The 17,621-nt window shown below is 35.3% G+C and overlaps 1 protein-coding gene across 5 annotated transcripts in view; it reads right to left on the bottom strand.

Moving 5' to 3' along the window:
• Nucleotides 1–17,621, bottom strand: part of Rb1cc1 (RB1 inducible coiled-coil 1) — a 73,337-nt gene that overhangs the window by 11,246 nt on the left and 44,470 nt on the right. For 4 of the 5 annotated variants that reach the window (XM_071602368.1, XM_027932780.2, XM_027932781.2 and 1 more), the window contains exons 9-16: nt 16,483–16,667; nt 16,074–16,260; nt 15,912–15,993; nt 15,571–15,632; nt 13,653–13,756; nt 13,083–13,209; nt 11,099–12,999; nt 190–355 (exon numbers count right to left, since the gene is read on the bottom strand). In XM_071602368.1, coding sequence (XP_071458469.1) covers nt 190–355; nt 11,099–12,999; nt 13,083–13,209; nt 13,653–13,756; nt 15,571–15,632; nt 15,912–15,993; nt 16,074–16,260; nt 16,483–16,667 — 2,814 coding nt within the window. The remainder of the gene's footprint in view (nt 1–189; nt 356–11,098; nt 13,000–13,082; nt 13,210–13,652; nt 13,757–15,570; nt 15,633–15,911; nt 15,994–16,073; nt 16,261–16,482; nt 16,668–17,621) is intronic. The other variant, XM_071602369.1, reaches the window with a different exon arrangement.

The raw sequence follows: 17,621 nt of genomic DNA, 5'->3' as shown, positions 1-17,621 counted from the left end.
CTTAAAAACAGGAGTTGTCACTCAAGTAATAATTCTTACATAGAACTACTGGTTACTCATCTCCCTGAATACTTACTTTCCTTGGCTTGTCATGGGACATATTACTGTTTAAAATTATTAAATACAAGCCCTTTTCATAACATTTATCTTTATATTTCATATAAATGTAATGAAGACAGGGGCACATACTTGTTGTTCAGCAATCAAAGATGTTCGAACATTTTGCATTTCTTCATTTTTTCTTTTTTCTTGCTCTTCAAGTTGTTCTAGAAACTTAGCTTTTTCAACCTGAAGCTTTTCTTGAAGTTCAGCAACTAAGCTTGAAGAATCCTCTCTGGTAGAATCAATAGCAGGACTTAAAAATTGAATACAGTATTAATTTTAAAAAACTATGCAATCATAAATATAACAAATATCATATTGAGGCTATTATTGACCATAAATGAATATAGCAAGAAAGATATCTGTATGAACTCTCTGCCTTTATGACTAAAAAGTTAATAGAAACTAGCAAGAGTTTAATACTGTCTGCCAGTAACATGGCTGATTATATCAGATAAATTCAGCATGCTCTATAGCTTTTATTGGAATATGAGAAATTCTATGAATTTCAAGGTCATCTTCAAATTTTAGTAGTCCTACAACTCTAATTTATGTGACAACTGAAGAAAAATTAAACACACACCTCAAGATTTCTTTTGTTGAAAAGCTCTAATATCTATTATGTAGATTTTAGTTAATTTTTCTAGGTGATGAATACTACAAAAATAAAATGGAACTTATGTGTTTTCACAAAGCAAGCCTACACATTATTGAACTCATTCATGTTTGTCAGAATCTCTTAGCAGTTGCCAAGATTCAGAGAAAAGGGAAAAAAAACACATTTTAATGATTATTTTCTGGTATATGTTAATTATTATTATTTACTTTTAACCTAATAATCCTTTTCATAAAAAAAAAATCTGTCTAAGAAATAACAAATCAAAAGTGTTAAAATATGCTATATCAAAACAAAGGTGCTGCTGTGTTGTTAATTCCCTAGCTACTTTCATTACTAGTAACTTATTGTTTTCAATGTGCATTCACTTGGTTTTAAATGGTATTTTAATATTTTCAGAATCATGGTACATTTTATGATCAATGTATTTAAAATGTTTGTTTTTCCCCATGTAATCTCCTATCTAGTTACACAACAGAAATGTACAATCAGTAATGTTAACAACTGATAATCACATTGAAAATGGAGATTCTTTTATCCGTAGTTCCAAATTTTCTGACCAAATCTACTAACTTGAATAAACTTGATACTCAAATTTTGATCCTGAGGGACAGATTTAAATGGCCAAAGACAGAATATGTAATTTGAAATGATACCCATTTTCAAAGTATGAGACTTCTGAATGACAAACAGGCTGGAACAGAAAATCCCAATTCCATAACACAATTAAAAGGACAAGGTAAAAGATTTGTTTTCAAAGTTTCTCCTTTGGGGTATAGGAGAGGGAAATATCCAAGTTAAAAATCTATGGCAGGGGGAGGGGAGGGGGGATAGTAGAGGATAGGAAAGGCAGCAGAACACAACAGACACTAGTATGGCAATATGTAAATCAATGGATGTGTAACTGATGTGATTCTGCAATCTGTATATGGGGTAAAAATGGGAGCTCATAACCCACTTGAATCAAAGTATGAAATATGATATATCAAGAACTATGTAATGTTTTGAACAGCCAACAATAAAAAATTTAAAAAAAAAATCTATGGCAGGGCTAAAACATTGGCACGCTACATAAATGGAAATGTTAATGAGAAATTAGAATTTCAAAAAGGACTAGTACTACTAATACTTAAGTGTTCCAGGTTAGAGTAGGCTTAAAAAATCCTGTTCAGCTAATGTCTTCCTTGAAGAATTATCCCTACAGGTAGAAAGTAAACTGGAAGTGTTGTAAGCACAAGGCAATAACAAAAGCTGAGCACTGTAAGAAATCAGACTGCAGAATTAGCAGGAAGACAGACCACAGTAAACGTTTGGAATTTTATTGTAAATGCAATGTAAAGGCATTAAATATTTTCATCTAGAAAGAATGAGTGTGAATTTAAATTTTTATTTGGGAGAGGGAGCAGGGATTGAATCCGGAGGTGTTTAACCATTGAGCCGCAGCCTCAGCCTTTTTTTTTCCTTTTCTTTTTAAAATATATTATTTAGAGACAGGACCTCGATAAGTTGCTGAAGCTGGCTCTGAACTCAAGATCCATTAGGCTCCCAAGCTGCCGAGAGGACAGGCGTGCATCACTGTGCCCAGTGAATTAGGTTTTGAAAAGATTATACTATAAAGATGGATACTGGTAAGAAATCAGAGCAAAGCAAACAAGGCTGAAGGAGAGAAGGATGATATTAGGTTTATATTACAATGAAATGGTTTCGTTCAAATTGTGGGGGTATATGAATGGGGAGATGTAACAAGATGAGCACTCTATAATTTCTAGGAGTCTTGCATCTTTGAATTGCCTAGTGCATGCACGCACTCTATTCCAGGGTCAATGCTGTGCTGGGATGACATAGGTAGAAGAAACGGCTCCATGCACAGAAACAATTGTCTTCTTTGAAGACACCATATCAATCCTACTCCAACAAGAATAAGCCACACTAAATGATTAACATAAGGTATATTATATGATTATTGGTAAGACAGCAAACTTTTGATTGTAAGAAATGCAAAGAAGGAGGGCTTAACGTGGAAAATCAGTAATCATCCACTGCTGGGGCCTGGAATTTCTTATTGGTTCTTCAGTCTGGCAAAAAGTATATCTCAGGGAATACTGCTTCAAGCCCTCATTAGAAAATGTTCAAAATGACTGTCAGCTAAGAATTCTTCCTTATTTTACATTACGCTAGGACCTAAAATGGCCTGGCTTCAGGAAGAATTAACTCTAGCAATGAACAGCTAAAAATTGTGGTCTTTACTAGCACCATGGCCTAGCTGTCTTTGGGGATCTAAGGAGGTGTATTTTGGGGCCAAGAAAGGCATGAAGAAAAGATTATATTACAATTTAGTTGTAAAAATATTTTGATTCAAATACCACAGAAATCTAAGAAATTTATCTTAAAAGTTGCACCACCATCCTATCAATATTCACATAATTCTTTTTTAATACATATATCCCCTAAACAAACCTTGAAATTAAAATCAAGGAAGAATAAACATTTGTTATCAGTTAGTAAGTGTAATACCGTTACACAGAACTTGACAGTGGGTTAGATAGTCCCGCCCACTATCACTAATTAAATTCTAGCAAAAACTTCTGTTGTTGTATGCAAATATTTCTAGTAAGCAGAAAATGTGCATTGAATATGAAGTAGTCTAGATGTTTGAACACTCTCTCAACATGGATTACTGATTATATTAAATTCGGGCCTAATAAATTTATGTAATATTATTTACTGGGTTTCTAAAAACCTTTGAGATTAAACAATGAAATTAAGACAAATTAAAATGCTCCCACCCATACTCACTGATATCCACATCACTATTTCCTGGAAGCAAGATAAGCTTCCAGACATAGCAAATTAACCTCACATGCATACTGCACTAATTTCTTTTTCCATAGGTATGTGAAAGCCCTTTCTCTTATAGTCTCAAAAACAATGTAAACTATTGATTTAATATTGCCCAATCTGATTTTAACTTTATACTTCCTCAATCCCAAGTAGACTGGACAGCTACTCCCTTACTGATCATTTGATATTTCCTCTTCAGACTACCTATTTATGTCCTCTGGCCATTTTTCTCATGAACTATATGTACCCTTTTCTTATTGACTTGTAGAAGATCTTTGACATAACAGGTAAAAAATACCCTTATTTATTTCTTGCAAATGTTTCTCCATGGAGGTTAGTTACTCTGTGTTGTTTCTGGCATATCTAGTAATCAAGTAGCAGAAGGCTTGGGAGAGGCGCTGGATCATGTGTCTTCACATTAGCATCATTCTACTTTTCAAAGGATATTAATGTAAAGGTTATGAAAAATAAATCCAAAATGCAAAAAAAAAAAAATCCACTGAGAGTTTCATATTCCACAAAAACTAACGCTTAAGGAATTACCACTTATAGAATTTTAATTTAGTAATAAAGAATATCCACAATTTTATGAAACAGCTATTTAAATATTCATCTTTTCTCAATTATACATCACTGTAAAGTTGGATTATTTTTTCCCTTATATTTCAATCAAAGAATGCTGTAATGGAGCAGATGCGGAGGCAAACAGGAAAACCCATAAGTCAAACACCAAAGTGATTTGCAAATATGTAAAATGTCACTCTTCTCACTAACTTTCATTTTAGAAAATAGTTCAAAAATCTTAATTTATGTTAACATGCTACTATACTACCTTTTAAATTTGTTTCGACTTTTAGTACAGAAAATACTGACAGATACAACCCATATAAATAAGATCACTTTTGAGTTCTCAATTCTATGACAGTAAAAGGACTCTAAGACCAAAGTTAAGAGAACTAATGCTTTTGGTTTTCGAATATTCGGTTGAGGCAGGATGATTACCAAGTTCCAGGTCACCCGGGGAAACTTATTAAAACCTTGTATCAAAAACAAAATGGGGGGGTGGAGGTATATATTCAAACAAAAGTAACACACAGAATATAACTGAGAGTGCATATGTCCTGCAAATTGTAAAATACCACCAGGTCCTTAAGAAAACAAGTTTTCCAACCCCTGATCAAAAGGCAGGCATCTAAAGGCTGGAATGGTGGAAAGGATATATCATATGCACCTTGAAAGTCCAGAATATATTCCTTCACCAATATTTTGAGAAAAACAAGTATAAATGGCTCTACAATGGTGCTCTACAGGACAGGGATAAAATCTGACATTCAATGAATGTAATGGGAATGACAGGATTGTACTATGGCAGAGGCCAATGGGTGACATAAAACCATCATAAACATGATGAAGCTCCACCATTGTAGGCAGGAGAGCCAGAGCAGTAAGCAGAAAATCTGTCCCATAAAAATCTTCCCAAGTGGTTTTGTCCCTTAGGCTTTAATAAAATGGGCTGTTTAAAGGCTCATTAAGATCGTAAAAAAAAAAAAAACAAAAACAAAAACAACAACAACAACAAAAAAAACCCACAACTGACTCTAGTATTCAAAAAATGCTAACATAAGAGAATCTTCTAGCTCACTCTCCAAGGTCTGTGCCAGTAATCAACTATCTGTGAGAGGGATCTGTGGCCTTTTCCAGATGACTACTTTGGCTCATCCTAAAGCCACTCAGACCACCAGGAGAAGGACAATATTAATACTCAGGTATGAAGAGTCTGGGCCCTGTGGGTCTCTACAGGTATACCATTATGTCTGGAATCTGTAGTGCAATAAAAATAAAAGCAATCTGGCATAATCCCTACATTGGGAACATAAAGAAACCCTTTACTGAAGGAACCTCAAGTAATGAGGACTACTACTGGTATAAAAGTTCAAGTAAAATCTCTAAATTTCATAAGAGAAAGGGGAGATTTCTATCAAATTCTCACTTAACCTACACAGGTCCTAGCCAGAAGATAAATGGAGACTAGTAATGGATCATCATAAATTTAATCAGGGACTGACTCCAATTAGACTATTGTTTCAAATATGATCTCTTTGCTTGATCCAAACAAGGCCCCCACTACCTGAGACACCTAGCTATTAACTTGGTAACCTACACCTCTACTGTAGGTCAAAATCCTATCATTATAGGAACAGGTGTCAACATTTTGTTTTAATGAGGCAGACAATGAAAATAGTACCCGAATGATCTCTAGTATAATTACTCAAGTATCAACAAAGGCAAACACAGGCAGCAGATAATCAATAGACATGGCTTATAGTCTAATAAAACTGTGCCACATTCCTCCCCCCTTATCTGTGGGAAATTTCAAAACTTCTTGGTATATGCCTGAAACCAATACATACATACTCACCCATGACAAAGTTAAATGTATAAATTAGGCACAGTAAAGGGAACAATAAGATAATTAAAACAATAAAAAGGGATGTGAGTGGGGTCTCAAAATATCCTACTGTAGTATACTCACCCTTCTTGTGATGAGCGATGATAATGTCTACGTGATGAGATGATGTGAGGTAAATGTAGTAGCCACTGTAATATAGCACCAAGCTACTAGTGACTTTGTGATGAAACATCAGAAGGTGAATCACAGAGCCTTAACAATGCTGGCTGACTACAGGTTAACAGGTTAAGTAAAGTCATGGATAAGGGGAGGGAATGGGACTACTACATTTACAAATTGTCTTTACATATTAAGGATGGCCTTGTAAGGTAGTTAGCAGTTTAGACATAAGTCTGATTGACATGAACAAATTCAATGCTTATACCTATTTATCTTGGAATATCACTAAAATGAATGTGAGAAAGATATTCATATTTATTAAAATATAATTCTTCTGGGGGAAAAAACTGATGTTGTGAATCCTCAGGTCATCATATTGACCTAACACATTTGATAGTGATGTGCTGCTCAGAACTAGTACAAAGGAACTAGTGAATACCTGAACTATGGGGCTACACGCATGCCAAGTGGGCAATGAAGCCCATGAAAATTCAGTCAGGAAACACATTAAAATTTCTAAGTGTCCAGTGGTCCAGAGCATGTGATATAACCTCTAACATGAAGGAACAAGACACTGCTGGGTGATACTCTCTGAATCAGCATACAGCACATTTGTGCATGCTATTCTAAGCCACTTACCAATAACTTATAATACTGCCTATCTGTGTAGGACCCAGAATCAAGATGCCCTGAAACAGGCCCAGATAAACATGTTAGCTTCTCTAATATCACAATTCCTAGTAGATGTTTAATGTGTTTGTAGCAGAAATGGATGGTATATAGATTCTTTTAACAGTTATAGGACAAATCACAATTTAAGACCCCTAGGATTTTGGCGCAGATAACTATTTTTCTTTCATAAAATAGCTTTAGGCTTGCTACTGGGTCCTTGTAGATACTGGAAAACAATGGGCTAAGTTACCATGAGACATTAGCTGCCCAATACAAAGTACTGTATCTACCCTATCAAGCCATGAAGATAGATATGCATAGCAGCACTGCTTTAGTAAGTAGATATGACATATATAAAACCTAGGTCAAACAAGTTGTGAAAGCTATAAGGAAGGTACAGGAGCTTCAGTGTCCTGCTACATTGCCTCTTTTATATATAACTATGGCACTCACTCTGAAGGGGAAAAAATGGCAGGCATAACTCCTGATGATTCTGCACAATGCTGAAATTCGTCAAAAGTGCAGGACAAGCCTTGGTGCCACACTGATGGGTACGCCCTGAAGAACAGGACCGAAGGGAAATCTTCCCAGGAGAACAGTGATAATATATATATGAAATTGCCATAAAGAGAAATGGCCAGGGGTACAGATCTACAATGATTCACAGAGACTAGGTAAAAGGCTTACTTGGGCACTGCAGAAATGAAAAGAAAGTGAACTGAACTATTTAGTGAAGAAATTTGTGGAAAAGGAATATGGATGGACCTCTTAAAATGGGAATAAAATGTGAAGATCTTTGAGTCCTCTGATAACATCATATCCACTACAAGAAACCCATGTTACTAATCACATGATGAGGACGAATGTTTCAGTGGCTACCAATTAACTTCTTCCTCTACTCACATCTCTTGCACAGACCAATGAAAAATGTCCACAGAAGCAAACATGAGTTTATGCATGGACTCAGTACCATGGGATTGCCCACATCAAACAACAAAACAAACTCCTCGTATGCCAATATTCCCTAGGGAGACAGTCAGCCAGCCACTTGACAGCAGGCTGATTATATAGGACCGCAGGCTGTTTTCAAAAGATTAGTTTCTCTCTATGGAATGAAATGCCATGCTTCTAATATTTATGTCAAAACTATAATTCCAGAACTTAATGATTCAGTTACTAGAATTGCTTCTGAATAAGGTAGTTTACCATAAAAGATATAGAGCCATGATCTCATGCTCACAGAAGTCATCAGTTTTGCCACACATGCCACTGTCTATAGCAATTTGACCTGTTAAAGCTTTAGACCAATCTACTCAAGATACACAGTACCAGCTGTGACATTTCACACTCCAAAGTTAATGTCCGATGTAGTACACACTCTGTAACACATCTGATAGTGATGTGCTAGTCAGAACTAGTACAAACTCTGAACCAGAGACTACTATGCAATATCAATTTTCCCACCGTCAGAAAGAAGTGGTTAGAGAAACAGAAAGGAAAATTGTAACAATCTAGTGACAGATAAGGGAAAATTTATGATTCTGGGTCATGCTGACTTAGAAAGATAATTTAAAGAAATTAACTAGGAGATAAAACCAGGGTCCCAATGAACTGGAAGAAGCTTACACTATTACTTGTCCACCTAGGGCTCCTCATGATATTGAACATGCAAAAAACAAACAAAAAAAGGCTGTCATTTTGATGACTGATCTTCATTATCAATGGAAATAAGTTATTCCTATACAATGAAGGCAGAGAAGAATATTAATGGAATCCTGGGGCATTTTCTTTGGGTGTTTCTTGGCACTACCATGCAATGAAAAGAAAAATAATGGAAAAACTACAGCAACTTTGTTATACAAGTATCATTAATGGCAGTATCTTCAGAAACAAAGATTAGAATCATACTATTAGGTAAAGAACTAAGATCAGAGGAGGCAATAGCTAAGGTAATAAGTGAAGTATTAATGGAAGGAAATAGCAAATACCTACTAAAGTTGCAAAACTGTTTAAAAATTTATAGCCTACACATATTAATCCAATTTTAATCTTTAACCCTTCTCCCACTTACTAATTTGTGAAATCAGGTTTGATGATGGTAGTTAATTTTATATGTCAGCATTTAACTGACAAAATACCAGACCTATGACAAAGCAGAAAAGGAAATAAACATTAAGTCTTCATCCTAAAAGGGCTAGAGTGACATCAGTTGGAATCTTACCTTTTCAAGAGAAGGTAATGATATGTTACAAGGACATATGGTACATCATGTCAAACAAACAAGTTACTGAAGTGTCTTTATTTGGAAGTTCAATACCGGGCAAAAGAGATATATGCCTAAAAGGGTATACAGTGCTGGATTGTGGTGTCCCCTCAGCACTGCCCTTATCCCTTCTGTAATCTTTTAACATGCTACAAAGCACAGATTGTACATTTCCCAGAATCCCCTGTACAGTTCAAGTTTGCCATGGGAAAAAACACCCGCATGGTTTGGAAGGTGGAAGAAAAGCCCAGACTCATTTTCCAGAGGTGGTTGTAGTCATACTTTCATAGAAGGTTCCTGGCAAGTAACTGAAATGCCCAATTTATGCTGCAAATCGAACTGGACACCTGTGCTTTGAAGAGATTCTTGAACATTGCATCAGACTGTCAATGAGGCAGAAGAACCAACCATCAGTTTTGCTGAGTGCTTCAGTTTTTGTTTTCCTGATACTTCCCTTAGAGCTTGATAAAAAGACTCTCAAGAGTAAACTTCAGCCAGGCTCTTCTAGGCCCTCTAGGGTTCAACTTTGGTTGGCAACTGTTCTTGTCTGGTCTGTGTTGTCCAGTCGTAGCAAGAAGCTTGGTAGTCAGTTTAGACAGAACTCCTCACCCTTAATATCTATTTTTCCTCAATATCTAATCAAATTCCTCATTCCCTCAGCATCCTAGGCTGCCTTCAGTAAGAATCCTGTTAGGTCAGTTTGGCCAGAATCCCCAACTCCTGATTTCTTCTTTATGAAACTGTGGATTGAACAAGAAGCCTTGCACATACAAGGTAAGCACTTTACCACTGTATCACACCCCCAAACTTTTAAAATTTTATTTTAAGAGAGCATCTCACTAAGTTGTTGGCCTCAAAACTTCTAATTCTCCTGCCTTAGCTTTCCAAGTAGCTGGGATTACAGGGTGACACCACTGAGCCTTGACCTGATGTTTTCTCTTAGTAATTGTGTATTCACTAATTCCCACCCTACTCCTTGGCTGTAAGCTTCAACTTGTTCATGTTGTATTCAGAATTGTATCCAGTTCTATTCTGAGATCTCTTTTCCCCTACTGCAATAGGTCTGAAATATAATCTGTTCTTACCACTTTAATTACTGTCTAGCTCTGGTTCTTTGACAAGATTTCCCATTGGCTTTTTTGCCCCCAGCTCTGTTAACATTCATGCAAGCCCTAATTCTTTTGTTAATCCTTCTGATCTCCCTAGACTACATGAAGAGGTCCATTTTCAAACCAGAGAGGAGATTTAATTGTACAACACTAAAGAAGTATTACAAAGAAGTCAAATGGAGGTTGTTCAAAAAGTGCTAAGGCAAGAAACAGAGGTTAAAATATAAAATATATATCAATATATTTACCTTGAGAATCAATGATGGAACTAATTGTTACATTGATTATATTCTAGAAACTCTTTATTGGGCCACAAAATTCCATCACAAATTCTCAAAAGTACCAAAAACCATCCTCTGTGATTACAGGGCAGTAACAATAAGAAGAATGTAAAAACAAAAAACCAACCCACAACTATGGCATCAAATCTGAAATTTCAAAACATTATCTTTCCAACCAAAGAGAAAATAACATTGTAATATATCAAGAAATAACAACAAAAACATATTCAGTCTATGATTTAGCCTTTACTAGACAATTCTCAGATAAAATTAATACTCTCATACTAAACAGAAAGCCAAAATAAATGAAATGAAGAATTTAGTAAAAACCGAAAATAAAAATAAATAAAAAATGGTAAGAGAAGGGAAGCTCCTCAAAACATTTCAAATTTTCAAGAAAGCATCTCTGAAAAATCTGAAATACTAGGTTATTTTTTTAAAGCCACTAATGGAGTTATATAGTCTGTTATGTATAATATTTGGAAGAAACCTATTTTTAAAGTATAAAATTTTACTTCATAAAAATATCCCAATTGCTACATTTTACCTATGGTAACAGGTAAATCAAGGTTCTATGATTACATGCACAATATCCGAATCACTGGTACTTTAATTTTATAATTACAGACTAAACTTAATTCTTACCTTTGTGCTATTTGATTCTCAAGATGTTTAACTTTTTCTAATAACTCTTTCTCAACAACTTCTCTCTCCAATTTAAATTCTTTCAGGGCAGCCTGAATAGCTTCATCTTTTTCACAATTAAGCTTCTGAATTAACTGTTCTCTGTCTTGATCGTGGCTCATGACCAATCTCTCTTTGTCTTTCTCAAGGTTCTGGATAATAGCTTCATATTTCTCTTCTTGTTGGGTGATTTTTTCTTCTTTTTGTTTTTCAAGAGCACTCAATTCTGAGTCCAATTTACTCTGTAGTTCAACTATTTGTTCTTTTAAGTTTTTTTCTATTTCGAATGCTTGGTGATGCAAAGATGTTACTTTGGCTAATTCGGCTTTCAGAATATCAGATTCTTCTTCGTGTCTACTAATTAACTCTGAAATGCACTGATCTTTTTCAATTGTCATTAAAGTTCTTAGCTCAGCTAAGCCCACCTGATAATTTTCATTATTATCTTGAATCTTTCGGTTTAATTTACTTATTTCTGTTCTCAAATTTTCTGTCTCTTGTTCAAGGAGAGATTTCAAGGTCTCCTTCTGCTGCGTTCTGCTTTCTTCCAGCAAAATTTTTATCTCATCAGTTTCTGCTTCCTTCAATGCAAGTTCAACCTCTAACTTGCATCTCATGTCTGACAAATCAGAAACCTTGACTTTTAATTCCTGCAGTTGCTGTTCTTTTTCCTGGATAATCATGGCATGAGACTCTTGTATCTGAACAATTCTTTGTTGATTTTCTTCTTTCAATTTCTCCAAAGAAACTCGGTGGTCTGTCACAACTTTCTCAAACTCTTGTGTATGCCTGACATGCAGTGTGTCCTCTAATTCTTTCAGATGACTTTGTTCTAAGCACTGAAGTTCTGTCCTCAATAACTGTATCTTCTCATCATTTTCAACATGGAGCTTTTTCAAGTCTTCTAAAACTACCTCTCGTGATTGTTTCAGCTCTCTGATTTCACAATTTTGTGTGTGCATTATATTTTCCATCTCCAACAACTTCTGATCCTTTTCATTCTGTAGGCAAATAACAGATTCTTTTTCATGTTTAACCAAAGCAAATTCATTGTCTTTATTTTGTAAAACTTCCTCAAGGCATACTAGGTCTCCTTTCAATTTTTTTATTTTGTTTTCATTTTCTTCACTTTCCTTTATTAGTGCATTGAGCTTACCTTCATATTCACTTTTTAAAGACTGTAGTTCTTTTTGATGTTTTTCTTTTAGTGTTATTTCCAGGGAACATTTTACTTTTTCAATAATGTTTCTTATTTCCAAAGCTGTACATTTTAAAGAATTTGAGAAGTCACACTGTTCTTTTTGTACAAATGTTCGGAAGTGGCAAAGGTCTTCCTTGATGGTTTGTATACTGCAGTGAGAGTCCTGGGCAACAACTCTACATTTTTCCAGTTGAACATTCAGAGAAGCATGATCTCCAAAATCCTCTTTACCACATGTGTTTGTACCCTGCATACGTCTACTATCTATTGCATTGATAACTGATGAATAAAGTGATTCCACCATCATCTCTGGACTCTGAGGATCACTTATAGGATTAGGAGAAGATAAATTTTCTTCTATCACAAACTCATTCACCGCAGACATAAAATCTGATTCAGGACTCTCTGCCAATGAATCCAAGTCTAAAGAAACTTGGTGTATAGTCTGTTCTATGTTTGGATGGGGGATAGTTTCAAAATCAAATGTATGTGCATCAATGCTATCCGGAGATAATTCTTCCAAGGGACATACTGCAGGACATAAGGGGTCCTGAACAGCAAGTGGAGGAGGAGTTCTCGGTGAGGTAGTAGTTGCAATTCCTGTTGCACTTTCTATCCGTGGGGAAGAAGTAGACTGTGGGGATGCCTGACTCACAGATGCCTGGAAGACAAAGAGAAAGGCTTAAAGAGCTATAGCAACACAAACATTTACACTAAGAGAAGTATTTGAAAGAACTTCTTTGCCTTTTGTTCATTCAGTAGATCTGTAATGGTCTGTGACATTTCATCCAAACTTTGTGCTGCCTTTACCAAATTATGTAGGGCAAGTACATGCTGGTGTAGAGGTTCAAAGTCACAAAGTAAAGGGACCCTGAAACAGAATGCAAGCAAATTAGAGTTCTGATTTCTTAACCAAATGATGGGTGACTGCATACAATTTATTTCATGTCAAAAAAAAAAACCTATAACCTAATCATTCCTTTTTAATCAATACCAGGAGAATTGGCAGAACCCTGAGTTATTATCAGTAAAATGGTAAGTTACAAACCTCCTAACGTTATGACAAGTCAGAGTAACAGCAAGAAAGAAATAAACTGCATGTAAGAGGTAAAACTTTCATCTATTTTATCTTCATTTTCTGAATGTTTATTTTTTTCTCCCAGAAATTTCCTAAGGAGTCATAGGAGAACCAAACTATCATAAAACATCTATTCTGGCACCTTCTTAAGAATACTGGTGCTATTTTCAACATTTCTAAATCAATGAAAACATGTTAAGGTTATAATTGAATTTAAAAATAGTAATGACATTTACCTGAGGAATGGCTGAACTTCTGAGGGACAAAATGATTGAAGAAACTGTAAATCTTTTAATGAAATATCTGGAAGTTCACAGTCAAACTTTCGAGGCTTCTGAGTCTGCATAAAAAAAAAAAATTATTTTTATCAAAAGTGGTTTCTTAGTGTATTTGAACTCAATAACAAACTGACCAAAAAAAAAAAAAAAAAAAGTATACTCATATCCACAATGAAGAGGATAAAATAAAAATAAAAGACTAAAGAAGACATGGCACACTACTTTTAGGAATCTTTAATAGACTTGGCATACATATTAGCAATCAACTGATAAGGCCTATTCTTCCCATTTGCCTTAAACGGCAGTTTACAAGAATGCTAATACTCAAACCAATATTTATTTTTTTAGGTGTAGATGGACACAACACAATATTTTTACGTGGTGCTGAGGATCGAACCCGGGTCCCACCCGTGCTAGGTGAGCGCTCTACAGCTGAGCCACAATCCCAGCCCTCCAGTCAATATTAAAGGAAACCACTCATGGTCCTAGTCATAGGCTATTCTCTACGTTTTACTATAGCTCTAGTATGATCATGAAAGACCAACCTAGCCCTCTATCTATTCTTATATCCTGTTATAATGCCTTTCTGCTATAATATAGTTTAAAAGTATTCTGTGTAATACCGCCTTGCTATTCCCTTGACCTTTCCATCACAATCTCTTTATAAACTCGTGGTCAATTTCAACTTAAAATCAAAACAAAACTGGAAAACCTACCATTTCTTTCTTTACAATATAGGTAAGAATGGAGTGTTTTAAAATAATTAGAATTGTTTTTCTGTCACTATTCAAACAAACTTAGGGATTTTAAGATGTTCTTTATTAAAAAGTATTTTGGGATAAGTGAGTATGGCAATGCCTTCCTATTATTTCATCTATTTGTAGATATTTAAAAATATATACATTTTTAAGCTGAGTGGGGTGGTGCATGCCTATACTCTCAGCTACTTGAGAGGCTGACCCAGAAGGACTTCAAGTTTCAAGGTCAAAACAGTGAGACCCCGTCACAAAATAAAAGGGGCTGAGGATATATAGCCCAGTGGTAAAGCACCCTTGGGTTCATTCCCCAGTACCACAAGAAAGTTTTAAAGCCACAGGTATGTGCACTATAGAAACATGCTTAAAGCGAAGGGGTTAACATGGGAGTGGTGGGACCTAGCATCTTACAAATTTCATTGTTCAATCCAAATGTTCTTTTGTTTCTTATTAAAAAAAAAAGACCTATGCGGGGCTGGGGTGGTGGCTCAGTGGTAGAGTGCTTCCCTAGCATATGTGAGGCACTGGGTTCTGTTCTCAGCACCGCATATAAATAAAGGTCTATTAACAACTAAAAAAAGTACATTTTAAAAAAAAAAAAAGACCTTGGAACATGGGCTTGCTTAGTAATATACCAAACTAATTTTTCATGGGTTATTTTTCAGGAATTACTGAAGAGACAGTCCCTGTCCCCCATTCTGATTTGTCAAGGCACTAAAAGGGAGGAACTACAGGGGGAGAAAGGAGGAAGTAGATATCAGAAAAGGCAAAAAAAAAAGTTGGGGGAGGGAAAGAGGAGGGGAATGGAAGGGCAGAAGAAAGAAGGAAGACAAGGGGAGGGAAGAAAAGAAAGGAAAGAAAAAGTAACAATAATAAACAAGATTATTCTATTCCTACTAATTCTAACAGTATAATATGAGGTATCCTCCTATGTGATGAAGACTCTTAATCAAAATTATAAATATATTCTAAAGCTTTATGCTGACTTTCAAAGCCAAATACAATTTTACATTGATTATAAAAAATTGTAACAATTTCTGTTTCTGATAAGTGCTGCTACTTCTAGGAAAAAAGATTTTAGAATGTACAACTGTACTCATGGTTAGAAAATAAATACATACACAAAAGGAAGGAGGCCAGGAGTCTAGTCCCCGAAACAGACGGTTTCTTAAAAAAGACTTCCCTGTAATAAAGAAATTATACAATATGGTTATTCTGGAGCATTAACTTAAGGTTTAAAAAAATCTAGTTTTTAAAATGGTAAATTAAAACTAGGTAATACTTCAGATTTAAAACTTTACAACGGATTCAACTCTACAAATAAAGGAGAATATTTCTCTAGATTTCAATAATATCACCTACATACAGGTCAATGCTACAGATAATTTATATCTATGAAATAAATTAAGACTTCCTTTTTCCTTTAAAAAAGTAAATAAAGTTGTGAATGAAGAACACTTACTAAATAATTTCCCAAAGGATTCCCTTTTAGACTTCTCAGCTTCATACAATCGCTTTCCATCTTTGACTAAAGCACCAGCCCACTGCAAGAGGAAAGCTAATGTCAATAACATAAATGCTTAAATAATATTAAATACAATTAAAAAGAAATCAAATTGCATACCTCCCTGTAGTGTTTAATGAACATTTTTCTCCTCACAACCTCAACAACAGCTAAGCAGTACATCTGAGGAACTGTACTAAGAGCTTCAACAATTTTGACTCTTTCTAACAGCTCTATTACAAGACGGAGCAAAGCTTGCAATTTCTCTCCATCTTGATCAGCATGTAGCATCACAAAGCAACACCACCTAGAGAATAAAATCCATTATTGTCAACAGCCACAAAAGTTTGCTAAAAATAATGTCTTTTTGGATGGGCTAAGGAAATCATGACAATGTGCTATAAAAATAGACTACCCCAAGACTAACCAATATTCAAAAACAGTGGTAGGGAAATAACTACTTTTATCTCTGGGGAGAAATACATTTCAACTCAAAAGATCCTAAATTAGTTATGACAGAATCACTTACTTTAGTCTGACATGCAGATTATTTGCTAGTTCTTGTTTGGCAGTGGTACACTTCTGTTTAATATCCAACAGTTTTCTATGATTTTGCAACATAATCATCAACTGATTTGCATGACTCAGGCACAAATCAGGTAATACAGATGCATCCTTCAAGTTTTCAGCTCTCATCTGATTAGCTAAAAATCCCTTTGAGAAAAGATATTTTAAAGGGCATTTTAATTTTGTTTCAAGAATGGTGTGAACATTCAGTTAAGAGAAAAATCTCTATTAAATATGAATTGCTCTAACTTCAAACAAAGTATTTGTTTTGGTGGTGCTAGGAATTGAACCCAGGACCTCACGAATGCCAGCAAATGCTTTACCACTAAGCTCTATTCAGTCCTCAAACAGGATTTTAAAAATCTGGCATTTTTCTGAATGTAATAAATGCATTCATAACAATACTTAGAATTAAGAAATTTTTGCCCAGTTAAGTTTGTTGCATTTTTCAAATCAGAAGAAAACAAGAAGATCCAGAAGATGTAACTTATCTAAGACATACTTAACAGCTGAATTGAAATACAACCGGGGGGCTGGGGATGTGACTCAAGCAGTAACACGCTCGCCTGGCATGCATGGGGTGCTGGGTTCGATCCTCAGCACCACATACAAATAAAAAAATAAAAATGTTGTGTCCACCGAAAACTAAATAATAAGTATTAAAAAATTCTCTCTCTCTCTCTTTAAAAAAAAAAAAAAAGAAAAGAAGGAAAGAAATACAACCAATACAATAGACAAAGGATTATCCAGATATGACAAAATTCATTTTTTTCCTTTTGTTTAAACTGAGAATTGAATTCAAGGGCATTCTATCCCAGAGCTATATCCCAGCCTGTTTTTAACTTTTCTTTTAAGAAAGGATCCATCCAGGCACCATGGCACATGCCTGTAATCACAGCACCTTGAGAAGCTGAGACAGGAGGATAGTGAGTTCAAAGCAAATCTCGGTAATTTAGTGAGGCCCTAAGCAACTCCGTGAGACCCTGTCCCTAAACAAAAATATTAAAAAGGGTTGGAGATGTGGCTCAGTGGGTAAGCATCTCTGGGAGGGAGGGAGGAAAGGAGGAAAGGAGGGAAGGAGGGAGGGAGGAAGGGAGGAAG

This window comes from Marmota flaviventris, chromosome 15, assembly GCF_047511675.1.
Source record: "Marmota flaviventris isolate mMarFla1 chromosome 15, mMarFla1.hap1, whole genome shotgun sequence".
Taxonomy (NCBI): domain Eukaryota; kingdom Metazoa; phylum Chordata; class Mammalia; order Rodentia; family Sciuridae; genus Marmota; species Marmota flaviventris.
This window is presented reverse-complemented; position numbering and strand designations above follow the sequence as displayed.